Source organism: Anolis carolinensis, unplaced genomic scaffold (genome assembly GCF_035594765.1).
Source record: "Anolis carolinensis isolate JA03-04 unplaced genomic scaffold, rAnoCar3.1.pri scaffold_11, whole genome shotgun sequence".
NCBI lineage: Eukaryota > Metazoa > Chordata > Lepidosauria > Squamata > Dactyloidae > Anolis > Anolis carolinensis.
In genome coordinates, this window is record NW_026943822.1 from 22,010,835 (window position 1) to 22,024,237 (window position 13,403).

A 13,403-nucleotide genomic window follows, 5' to 3' on the forward strand; every position below is an offset into this window, starting at 1 on the left:
CTCGGATGATCTGTCGCATTGTACCTGGACGGCTTCGTCGCGAGCTTGCTTCTCCTCCTGCCTCCGTTGGCGCTCCTCCTGCAATTCGTTCAGCCTTTGTTCATATTCTTTCAGTTTGGACAAAACGTCGTGGCGCTTGTTCTGGGCTTCCAAAGTATTGATAAAGGCGATTTCGTTTACCTGCAGTGGAACCAAAGTTTGAACAAAAACCACAAGAGATATTTAAATATTAATATTATAATAATAATAATAATAATAATAATAATTAATAACAACTTTATTTTTGTATCCCACCTCCATTCCTCCGGAGGGACTTGGGGCGGTTCACATGGGGACAAGCCCAACGACATACCGTATATACTCGAGTATAAGCTGACCCGAGTAGAAGCCGAGGCACCTAATTTTTACCACAAAACTGGGAAAACATATTGACTCGAGTATAAGACGAGGGTGGGAAATGCAGCAGCTATTAGTAAATTTCAAAAATAAAAATTAATAATAATTTAATAAAATTACATTATTTGAGGCATTGGTAGGTTAAATGTTTTTGAATATTTATATAAAACTGTAATTTAAGATAATAATAAGACTTTAATAAGATGAGACTGTCCAACTCTGATTACCTATCTACTCGAGTATAAGCTGACCTGAATATAAGCCGGCCAGGGCCCTCACTCAAATATAAGCCGAGGGGAGCTTTTTCGGCCCTGAAAAAGGGCTGAAAAACTAGGCTTATACTCGAGTATATACAGTAAGTTAAAACACAGGACAATCAAATATTAGGTTGACACAATCTACATCTAGAGAAGGAATAGGCAAACTTTGGCCCTCCAGATGTTTTGGACTTCAACTCCCATCATTCCTAACAGCCTCAGGCCTTTTCTTTTTCCCCCTCAGCCACTTAAGTCTCCGCTGTTGAGTCAGCAGCCGCTAGTGATATTTTTAACTCTGGGCACCGATCTGGTGCATAAACTGGGAAAGCCTCCAACTATGAAGAGAACGACGGGGCGATGCGACTAATTTGGCGAGACACAACAAAAGCTTAATTAAATTACTCGCAAGACCATCTGTATCTGAAAGGCTGCTGTTTCCTTAAGAGCAGGTTACTTGAGCTCATGTTTGGTGGAACAGTGTTGAAGTGCAGCTTGAGGCCAAGTATTTCTCTCTGGAGCCTTCGAGGCAAGACGGGAGAAGAGAACTGGAAAAGGCAACTCAAAAGTTACAGCTCTGCTGCAAAAAAAAATAGTAAAGCTATCTCTTGTTATGGGCAGAATGTAACTCGGTAATACTTGTATTTATTTATTTACTTACTACATTTATACCCACCCTCTCTCACCCCGAAGGGGACTCAGAGCGACTTACGAGTTATATGTACATACAATATATTATATCATTAGTATAGCACAATATGAGCATTATATTTTGCAATATTGTACTATAGCACTATACTGTAATATTATTAGTAATATTACATTTAATATATAACTAATATTATTATATTGTATTATTATTAATATTATATTGCATTACATTGTAACATTCGTTTCAATATTATATGTATATACAATATATTATATTATTAAAAAAAGTAAAGGTTTCTCCTGATGTTAAGTCCAGTCATTTCTGACTCTGGGGGTTGGTGCTCATCTCCATTTCTAAGCCGAAGAGCCGGGGTTGTCCGTAGACACCTACAAGGTCATGTGGCCGGCATGACTGCATGGAGCGCCGTTACCTTCCCGCCGGAGCGGTACCTATTGATCTACTCACATTTGCATGTTTTCGAACTGCTAGGTTGACAGGAGCTGGGGCTAACAGCAGGCGCTCAAGCCGCTCCCGGGATTTGAACCTTTGGGAATTTGGGACCTTTCGGTCTGCAAGTTCAGCAGCTCAGCGCTTTAACACACTTCACCACCGGGGCTCCCATTATATTATATTATATTTTATTATTACCATAGCACAATATTGTTATTATATTATATTACATTATATTATAACTCTGGTACTGGAATGACATTCAGCCTGTTATTTCCAAGCTCACTTTTTAAAGTTTTAAGTCCATAGCTACAGTATTCTGCAGACAGATTGGCCACTGTATTCACATAATAGCGATGGATCCCATATATGTTTAGGCAAGGACACAACACAGCTAACCCCAATGCCAGTCCTGCATTACACTCAATCAAAAGAAATCCTACTTCACAATGTCTTCATGGCAATATAACTTTTTTGCAGCTCTTTCCTTCCTTCTTCGCTTCCCCTTATACACATATCACCTTTCTTTCCCAGTGACATCACAGAAGGCCACTTTACCTAGCAACACCTGTCTTTGTGGGACAAACGAACATATATACTTCCACTTTATATACACAGGTATACATGTATGTGTGTGTATGAAAATAATAGGCTTTTTTTGAAACTGGGAGTATTTTACAAAAGCTCAAAAGCTGCTGATACTGAAGCATCAGAAAACCTTTTATACAATGTTGACATCTATTTCACCCCATCAGCACACCCTTCCCAACCCTCTATAAATAGACATTATTGTTGTAGGGTGCTTTGAAGTTGTTTCTGACCTATATTAGATGCGAAAAACAATGAAATACAGATTTTCTGCTTTGTTTACTGAGTGAAACACATTAACAGAATGGATTTTGCGGCTCAGTGAGCAGTGAGCGATGGGAGTTTAAGAGACAAAAAGCGGGCGGCCACCAGAGCGATTGCCTCCTTCCTCGACTTCGCATCAGCCGGTTCTTCTGACGCAATTAATCTTGATCTTTGCAGACCAAAGGGACGATGGATCTCACACGGCTTAACATATGCAACACTTTTAACACATCTGTTTAGCCGGGAATAATGTGACATTAATTTAATTACAGAAGTCGCATGGGTGTCAGGAAACAGCGAGGAAAGTAAAACCAATTAGAGAGCGGTTCTAAATGGGGTGACAGACGCATCCGCTGCGCTAATGGGTTGAGCCAACTGCAGAGGGTTTTCAGGACCTTCAACAGCAGCGGAAACCGACTCAGTTACAAGTATAGGACCCCCCTTTCGCATAATTCAACATGCATGGTTTCACTTATCCATGAGCTAGAAAATGCCCCATAAAAGTGATGGTGGGCCTCTTTAGGTCCTCCAGTGCAATCCTATGGTTTGCTTGTGACCCAAGTACAGCCCAAATATAGCGTTTGCGATTATCTTTTACACTCGACACTCTACTCCTCCTGCTTTCATCTTGCAATGACTCCCATTTTACCAAAGTTTTATTGTGTTTTCATTTATTTTACTGGTAGTTAACTATTACAGGAGCTTTGTGATAGTGATTTGTGTTTATTTGTCTATGGATTCTCGTCTTCTGTCTTTTACTGTTAATATAGCCAACGGTAGAGATGGGAAGGCCAGGAAACAAACTAGAAAAATTGGGAGGAGGGAGTTTTTCAGGTTTTTTCCCCATTCCAAGGCCTCCCCTGGATCCCATGGCTAATAGATACATAGGTAAAGGTAAAGGTTTCCCCTGACATTAAGTCCAGTCGTGACCGACTCTGGGGGTTAGTGCTCTTCTCCATTTCTAAGAGCCGGCGTTGTCCGTAGACACCTCCAAGGTCATGTGGCCACTGGCACGACTGCATGGAGCGCCGTTACTTTCCTGCCGGAGCGGTACCTATTGATCTACTCACATTGGAATGTTTTCGAACTGCTAGGTTGGCAGAAGCTGGAGCTAACAGCAGGCACTCATTCCGCTCCCGGAATTTGAACCTGCGACCTTTTGGTCTGCAAGTTCAGCAGCTCAGCGCTTTAACATGCTTCGCCACCGGGGCTCCAATAGATACATAGATTTGTTTATTTATTAGTCCACTGAGTAGAGATGGGAAGGCCTGGGAAAATTTTTAATTCTGTTGATGTGTTTTTATTGTTTTATGTAGTTATGTTTTAATTGATTGCTCTGTGTTTTAACTTGTGTTGTTGGGCTTGTCCCCATGTGAGCCTCCCCGAGTCCCTTCAAGGAGATGGAGGTGGGATACAAAAATAACATTATTATTATTATTATTATTATTATTATTATTATTATTATTATTATTATTATTAATTGGGGAGAAACCAGAAAAAACAGCGGGGAGGAATGGAAAAATTATCTGGATACATTTAACTGGCCATGATGGCTATCTGTGAAGCACTTTCTCCTGTCTCCACTTCTGATGGTAACAAAAGTTGGAACAGGGTTTAATAAACACTCTCGTCTCATATTCTTCTGCTTTGGTCAGAACTTTATGTAGAATAACACTATGTCCAGGCATGGAAATCAGAGGACACCCAAAACAGTCAAAGGTATGGAAACCAAGGCTTATAAGGAATGACTTTGGAGCAAAGCAGTGTCTTCTCAAATAGTTCAACAACTCTCTGGGGTTTCTTCTATCAGTCCTACTGGCACAGGTATTGAACCTGGACACAAAGAAGGCATCTGCCTCTGAACTACAGGCTCAGCAGTAGATTTGCCTGTAAGTCCCACTGAAAAGAATGGAGCCTGTCCACAAAACACAGCATTCCTTTCAATCCCGTGCGACCCACCTTAGCTTCTTCCTCTTGTGCTTTCTTCACAATGGCTTGCAACTGCACTTCCCGCTTGAATTCAGCATGGAGCAGCTTTTCCTCCATCATTTTCCGCCTCTGATCCAACAGTTCTTCCTTCCATTTCCGTACATCTTTTTCCTACACATAATAACAGGATGGTAAATAAATCGGCAACGCATTTCACATTTTTTTCAATACTAATAGTTGCTTTTGTATACAGCAGAATGTTAAATGATTTTGACACATCTCCTGCCAATAATCTAATAAATGTCATTCGAGTGTCATTTAAAAAGGCTGCATGGAGTGATGTTGGCGCCATGTTGGTCCAACTCTAAATTAAGTTGTGAGGCCTTTCAATCAACTTCGTTGTCCAAGGCACCTGCCACACAGAAAATGGGAGTTGGGGAAAGATGCCATAAATCTCAATGTATTTCACGGCAATCGTTCCAAGTTTAATGCGTGTCAACATTTTTAAAGGTCTAACGTAATGGGATGCACAACATGACAAAAGCTCTCTTACTTCACTTAATATAAGAGATCTGACTGAACCCTGAAACCTCAGGTAATATTTACCTCTTTGCTCAAAGAAGGATGTGTGTGTGATACAGAAAGATCAGCGAAGGGTACATTTAAAGAATGTCAGCACTAAAAGACATGGGTAATTTACAGCCTGAGTTTCCTCTGGCAAAACAAAACAGGAGCAGTTTAACACAATGCACCAATAAAAAGCTGGAAAAGAAAATTACCCGTTCCATTAACTTCTGAAGCTTCAGAGTTTTCTCCTCGCGTAATTTCTCTCTCAACTGCTGAGCTTTCATCTGTTTTTCTTCGTGTTTCTTTTTAGATTCTGCAATGGTCCTTTTGAAATATTGGAGAAGCCCAGTAAGACTGTTGTCATTTTGAGAAGGACAAATGTAATAATAATAATAATAATAATAATAATAATAATAATAATAATAATAATAATAATAATATAATGTAAAATTGTAAAAATAATAGTAATAATGTAAAACATGTAATAAAAATGATGTAAATTATAATATAATGATGTAAATGTTTTAAAAAGGAAGACCTTTTGCGAGAGGGCGAGGAGAGCTTCTCATGCATGTGTATCCCATGGCCTGGCGGTCGGGAAGGTTCTTCTTCCACGATGTCACCCCAAGAGTTATTCTGACGCCACGATTCACGAGCTAAGCAGAATAAAACAGAGCAAAGTTTGTGTCAAAAATTAGGAATTGCAGTATTTATCAACACTGGGTTATAAGAATCGTGCTCTCAATGTAATTGTGGACAGGAAGGATGTATAGCAGGTTCTCATAAGATACACAATATAACGTTGTGAAGTCTATATTTCTATAAAGGGGTGCTTACCTTCATAATCAGCTAGGACATCATTCCAGTCCATGGAAATGCCGCAGAAGGAAAAACTCCCACTTCCCATGCTGGCCTGAAATTTGACCCCAAAAAAAAAGGGGAACATAAACTTCTCACACAAACAAAAGCAATTCAATCAAGTTAGAATGAAAGGATTGGAAGAAACTACATGCAGGAAAAGCACAATAAAAGAACACCTGACAGATGTCCATCCAATCTCTGGTTAAAGCTTCCAAGGAAGAAGCTTCCACCACACTCTGAGGCAGAGAGTTCCACTGCTGAACAGCTCTTCTTACAGTCAGAAAGTTCTTCCTAATGCTCAAGTGGAATCTGCTTTCCTGTCATTTGAACCCATGGCTCTGAGTCCTAGTTTCCAGGGCAGCAGAAAACAAGTTTGCTCCCTCTTCCTTATGACACCCTTTCACATATTTATACATGGCTATCATGTTACAAAGATGTAGTGCATATATCAAGGACCAGATTTTAATGCCTCATTTTTTAAATCTCTTCTGGCTTGTGCTTACGAGTGCCATGAACTGGAAGCCAGCCCAAGTTGCCAAGTACGGACATCATTTTAAGCTGTGGTGGATTTATAACTGAATGTCCCTACTTACAGAAAAAAAAGGGAGAAAAAAAATGGGAGTGTGGACTGAATGATTACAAACTGTCATAGCTAAACCATCATAACAATGTTATAACCATACAATAAAGCAGGATTTGAAAGTGTCATGGATTGCATGGACTTGGATCAGGCATGGGTAAACTTTGACCCTCCCTCCAGGTGTTTTGGACTTTAATTCCCACCCTTCCTAACAGGTATTTGGTAATATCAAAGGTGATACAAATGCTGACCATAACTCCTGACCTGCCTTCACATTAAACAATTACAGCACTATGATTCCAACTTTAACTGTCATCGCAACTCCTCACAGAACTTGGGCTCTTGTAATGTAGTGCGGCACTAGAGATTTCTGGATGATCATTCATTTGGAAAGAAGGAAAACTCACAGAGAAGTCACTGTCGTTGTCGGTTTCGATGTTGATGTCATTGTTCTCCTCAGCTTCGATCTCTCTGGTCAGCTGTTCCTCTTCAGCAATAGCGCTAGCGATGGCCTCTTCGTTGGCCTTTTCCAGGCGGTCGGCCAGCTCCTCCTTTTTAGCCAAGACTTCTGCCATGGACTAGAAAAGCAAACCCATAGTCAGATATTTCTAAGACTGAAAATGTGGACATACAGGTAAATACGGAGCCTTTGTAAACAGATTTTAGAACAAACTTAAATTTCCTAAAATGCTCACGTTCGAAATATCTGCTGGGTCCATTTCGCTTTCAATCTTCTTTTTTTCTCCTTGGCTCCCATTATCATTCTTGGAAGTGACGCAGACCGTTTCTTCCACCTGCGGATCTTTTGGAGGATGCTCAGCATCTATGAGGACAACAGGAACTTCGGAAGGGGCCTGAAGAGAGCCATCTCCCAAGCCGTTCTTTTCAGAGATCTTGACGTCCTCCAGGACACGGGCCATGAACTATTACAAGACAGGAGTAAAGCAGAGAAAGGTGCTGAGCTCCTAAAGCTTAGCCTTATCGTTGTGTTTATCCAAGAGCACATTATTGCGGAGAGATTTTGCACAAAGAACAAGAACTTGGAGAATTTTTTTTTTACAATTTGGCTCAACAATTCATTACAGTGTTTAAAAAGTAATTCACTGCTGCTATGTGATGCAGTGATTTCTGCCTCTATTTATATATATATACACACACAAGGCTTTGATATACAAAAACAACATTTAGGGAGAATTAGACAAACGTAAATAGAACATGATACAAAATTAAACAAGTACAACGTAATACATCTAACAAATTTAAACTACAACTAAACCCTTTAAGATGATGTCAGGGGCTGCTGTGGTTTTTAGTTCTGAATATGTTTTATGGATTTTAACTGAATAGTTTTTAATACAGTAGAGTCTCACTTATCCAACACTCGCTTATCCAATGTTCTGGATTATCCAACGCATTTTTGTAGTCAATGTTTTCAATACATCATGATATTTTGGTGCTAAATTTGTAAATACCGTAATTACTACATAGCATTACTGCGTATTGAACTACCTTTTCTGTCAAATTTGTTGCATAACATGATGTTTTGGTGCTTAATTTGTAAAATCATAACCTAATTTGATGTTTAATATGCTTTCCCTTAATCCCTTCTTATTATCCAACATATTCGCTTATCCAACATTCTGCCGGCCCGTTTATGTTGGATAAGTGAGAGTCTACTGTACTAATGATATTTACTTCTGTTTTAAAATTTTTATATTTGTATATTTAAAACCATATTATAATATTTTTTTAAAATGTAAGCTGCTTCGAGTCTCCTACCGGAGAGTAAAAATAAATAATAATAATAACAACACTGCTAATATAGGGAAATAAAAATGATTTCTACGTCCTCAACTGATAATGATCAGAAACCATTAATGTCCTCTATTAAAAAGCAGCTACAAAAAACATATGTCTGCTAATTCTCAAAACATGATGCAGATATCACCACCAACAATCTGGCATTCTAAAAAGGGTAAAATTTTCATATTTTTTAATCCCAAATCCTTACGAATGATGAGAAAATAGCATCTTGACAAACTGCTGTTCAAATAGTTCCAGAGTAACTAAATATGCTTATTAAACCATTTTCTTTACACTGCAATTTAAAAGTAGCTAGAACTTCTCATCTATTAAGCCAAAAAGATGGCTCCATTCCTATCTGCATTACTTTTGAAACATAATCTTGTACTCGAATCCAAAATCTTGTCATGTTCAGAAGGCTAGCAAACCAAAGTCATCACTGTCTGCCCAACTCCAGTCTTCAAAGAACTATTATCCACTCCTATTCCGTGCCCTCCTTGTTTAAAAAGAGTAATTTCAGACCCGTCTGCTCTTTCCCCTCCTTTGCAAAAGGCTGTAACATCTGCTTGCTTCTATCAACTCCCTGAGAGACGAAGGAAGTTATATATGACGACCAAGGAGATAATGTGCCTCACTTAACGCAAACTTTTCTTTGAGAGCTTTCAACATCCTCCTGAAATATAAACTCTGTTAGGAAAATTAACACCTAATAAAACACGTCTGACCCCATGAATCAGGTGGAAGGCAGCCCTATTTGAAAAGGGAAAGGGAAGCTCATAAAAAGGCAGCTTTCAGGTCCTAATTTCATTTAAAGAAAGCATTTAGAAGGAGCAGCGCCTCAACAGAAGAAAATGAAATTTAGATTTTAGCTCTCCAAAAAAGAAAAGTACCACTTTGAAATAAAATAAAAGACGCAGGCAAGGCTCTATTTGGACCAGATGTGCTATACAAAATTGACCAGTGATTGGATTGAGCTTTAAAATGGGTTGCAAAAATAACAATTTCATTCAAGTATATTCCCCAAAAACATTATGTGGGTGGGACAGCCAAAAGGATGCTCACCTGTGTTCTTTCAGCAAGGGGGTGCTCACACTGATGATGAGAAGGATCTTTCCAGACAGGCTCTGTAGTTTTCGACATACCGTCTTCTGTCAACAAGCCTTTCTGCTTATTCTCCGAGGGACGAAGGACGGCATTTTCCTTGTCGCTGTCATCCTTGAACCGCGATAATTCCGCGGAGGAAGCCGTCTTTGTGGCCAAAGGAAACGATTTGGACCTCACAGGCCTCCCACGCTGAACTGTCTCCCACCCTTCGGCATCTCTTCGCTCTAGATTCAAAGGCAAACCATTTAGTACAACGATACTACCCATATATGTCATCTATTTAGAAAAACCAAAAAGGTACAGTGGTGTTTGGGGTCTCACCCTCTATGAATACTATAATCCATGAATGCTCAAGTCCTTTAATATACAATAGTAGAGTAAAACTAGAGTTTCTCATAATACTATGGCAAAATCAGGGTTGTTTTACATCCATGAAGACAGAGGAACAATATACTGTATATACTTGAGTTTAAGCCTAGTTTTTCAGCCCTTTTTTTAAAGACTGAAAAAAAACCCCTCAGCTTATGTGAGGGTCCTGGTTGGCTTATATTTGGGTCAGCTTATACTCGAGAATATATGGTACATTTATTATTTTTCTCTATTATTATTGGTATTATTACATTTATTATTTTTCTCTGTTATTGATGCTACTATTACATTTATTTTACTCTATTTTTATTATTATTAATACATTTATTATTTCACTCTGATCTATTATTATTATTGCATTTATTATTTTACTCTACTTATTATTACTTCGTTTAAAGAAAGCGTTTAGAAGGATCAGCGCCTTATTTTCCGTATTTATTATTATTATTATTATTATTATTATTATTACAAGTATTATTTTACTCTGTTATTACTAAAAGGATACATAAGCACATTTACACTGAAGAAGATGAGAATAATGATTTAATCAGAGTTAGACAGTCTTATCTTAAATTTGAGCTTTATCTAAATATTCAAAAACATTTAACCTACCGATGCCTCAATTAATGTCATTTTATTGATATCTATTTTTATTTCTGAAATTTACTACCCTCGGCTTATACTGGAGTCAATGTTTTCCCCAGTTTTTTTGTGGTAAAATTAGGTGCCTCGGCTTATATTCGGGTCGGCTTATACTCGAGTATATATGGTATACTTTCCTTGACTGAAATAGTATTTTCCTACCTGTCCCTTTCCGAATGTTTTAGATGGCAACATCATCCCTAACATTTGACTCTTCTTGTTTACCTTCTCGTCATTTCTGACTCATGCTAACTTTAAAGTAAAATAGTCAGAGGATCTTCTTCATAAAATTTGTTAGAAAATGGCTTTTGCCTTGCTCTGAAAGAATGTGGTGTGACCCAAATCACCCCATGGGTTTCCCTGGTCAAGTGAAGGTTCAAACTCTGGTCTCCAGCGTCCAATGATGAACAATGCCAACATGTTGGAATAGGCAAGGAGAAAGGAGAAAATGGATGCTGGAGGTAACAGACTCTGGTGAAATCCTCAAATACTTCTTTGGGTTCTACAGACTTGAGAAGTAGTAGAATAAGGAAGCTTTCCTGACATTAAAAACCTCCTCCAGGAAACACTTCAATCCTTGAAGCTCTTCTAGATCAGGCCTGGGTAAAACTTTGGCCCTCCGGGGCCTGGAAGGCCAATGTTTGACCATACCTGTCCTAGGAGACCACAACATGGAGCATCCAACTCAAGAGATGAACGGGAGAGAAGATAGAGGTGGGGGTTGGCCAACAGTCATTATTATTCCTGGCATAGCAACCTCCGAATTGGACTACATCGCCAGGCAACTTCAATGATTCCAGGGGTCAATCCCCCAAGACCAACTTGAATCCTTGAAGCTCTTCTAGATCAGGTCTGGGCAAACTTCGCCCCTCTGGGTGTTTTGGACTTCAACTCCTGTTAGGAATTGTGGAAGTTGAAGTCCAAAACACCTAGAGGGCCGAAGTTTGTCCAGACCTGTTCTAGATTCTCTTAGCCAGCCTTGATGGTATCTATTGAGGCTTAAGGGTCCATCTGTGATATCTTCCCTGGTACTGCATAGACAAGGAGATGCCACTTAAATGTCCCACACTGCTACCATTTTTACTGCTGCCCAAAAAGCCCACCAAGGTCCACTGAAACTAGGCCAGGTTTGGTTGGAGAGCAACTCAAAAAGCTCATAGCCCTCATCGCTCTTGCTTCTGGATCAATACAACCTTCAGAGCTCAAGATCTGGCTCCTGCATGCCACCATCTATGATCACGACAGGTGTTTCGTTCTGAAAAGCACCGTGCACTTTGCGGACAATCCCACGCCGGCTATCGCAGTCAGGATTTGGTTACTTGCCCAGTTTTGTCCATGAATAATTCACGGGGCCATTCTGACAATTCTCTAGTCACACACTGAGCTCCCCGCTTCCTCTTGTATTACATGGAAGTGACAAACCATCTGTTCTTCTGAGCCCTTCTGTCGCCTCCCCTACCTCCAAAGTCACTTAAGCTTTATGCCTTTTAATGTTACTCCATCTGGAAGAACTGTCCTGTAACCTTATTAACAACAGTAACGAGGCAAAGACGTGACACGGCAAGGCAAAGGTGTTGGCGCTTGAAATTAAACATTTAAACGAGATTTGTTACACGCAATATGGCCAACGTCAAGTCAGCTCTCATTTCACCTGGAAACAGGACTTCTTGCAACCAGGGAGAATATTTTACTTGCGGATCAGGGGAAGAAATCCTCAAGGTTGCAAAGTTGATTTCATTATTATCTAAATTGGCTTTGATTTCCTGTTTTAGCCCAGTCACATAGGCCTTAGAGGTAGAGTAATCGTTCGTTCTAAACCTACAGTAGAGTCTCACTTATCCAACATAAACGGGCCAGCAGAATGTTGGATAAGTGAATATGTTGGATAATAAGGAGGCATTAAGGAAAAGCCTATTAAATATCAAATTAGGTTATGATTTTACAAATGAAGCACAAAAACATCATGTTAGACAACAAATTTGGCAGAAAAAGTAGTTCAATACGCAGTAATGCTATGTAGTAATTACAGTATTTATGAATTTAGCACCAAAATATCACGATATCTTGAAAACACTGATCACAAAAATGCGTTGGATAATCCAGAACGTTGGATAAGCGAGTGTTGGATAAGTGAGACTCTACTGTATTTGAGTTCCAATACTGCACCTGACAACCACTCACCACTTGAGTAAGCTTAGTTTTATATTTATTTATATTTCATCAAAATATTAATATATCAAGAGGTCTCAGGATGGCTTCCAACACATAATGATATAGTACAATAAAGTAATTTAATGCTTATATTGTATGTACATTTGATTTGTAAGCCGCTCTGAGTCCCCTTCGGGGTGAGAAGAGCAGGATATAAATGTAGTAAATAAATAAATAATGAACACCATCCAAACAGATTAAACTGGCTATAAAAAACAAAACTAGTTTAAAATAAGCTACAAGTATACTTCAATTAACCGAATAGATGTTCCTGGGTATTACTTCTAAACCAGAAAATGTAGTGCCAGAGAAAGAAAAAATACTTAAATATTAACTTTCTATAACATCAAATACAGGAATAGTTCAGCACGTTTCGGTGAGAGCCGCAGTGGGTTAAACCCTTGTGCCGGCTGGACTGCTGACCTGAAGGTCGCTGGTTCGAATCCGTGAGACAAGGTGAGCTCCCGTCTGTCAGCTCTAGCTTGCAGGGACATGAGAAAAACCTCCCAGCAGGATGGCAAAACATACGGGCATCCCCTGGGCAATGTCTCTGTAGATGGCCAATTCTCTCACACCAGAAGCAACTTGTAGTATGCTCTTAAGTTGCTTCTGACACAATAAAAAAGCATGTTTCAGTAAACATTTCATGCAAAGCAAACCATCATCCCATGTGAAATGACATAACCAGTCGAGGTAAGCTTTACAGAAGATTATTTCCAAAGTGAAGGAATGG

At 39.2% G+C, this 13,403-nt stretch overlaps 1 protein-coding gene across 2 annotated transcripts in view; it reads right to left on the reverse strand.

Annotated features, from left to right (window-relative positions):
- Positions 1-13,403, reverse strand: part of scaper (S-phase cyclin A associated protein in the ER) — a 115,188-nt gene that overhangs the window by 81,208 nt on the left and 20,577 nt on the right. For both annotated transcript variants that reach the window (XM_062963019.1, XM_062963020.1), the window contains 8 exons: positions 9,407-9,672; positions 7,237-7,464; positions 6,949-7,119; positions 5,938-6,013; positions 5,639-5,756; positions 5,313-5,424; positions 4,564-4,704; positions 25-180 (listed from right to left, as the gene is read on the reverse strand). In XM_062963019.1, coding sequence (XP_062819089.1) covers positions 25-180; positions 4,564-4,704; positions 5,313-5,424; positions 5,639-5,756; positions 5,938-6,013; positions 6,949-7,119; positions 7,237-7,464; positions 9,407-9,672 — 1,268 coding nt within the window. The remainder of the gene's footprint in view (positions 1-24; positions 181-4,563; positions 4,705-5,312; positions 5,425-5,638; positions 5,757-5,937; positions 6,014-6,948; positions 7,120-7,236; positions 7,465-9,406; positions 9,673-13,403) is intronic.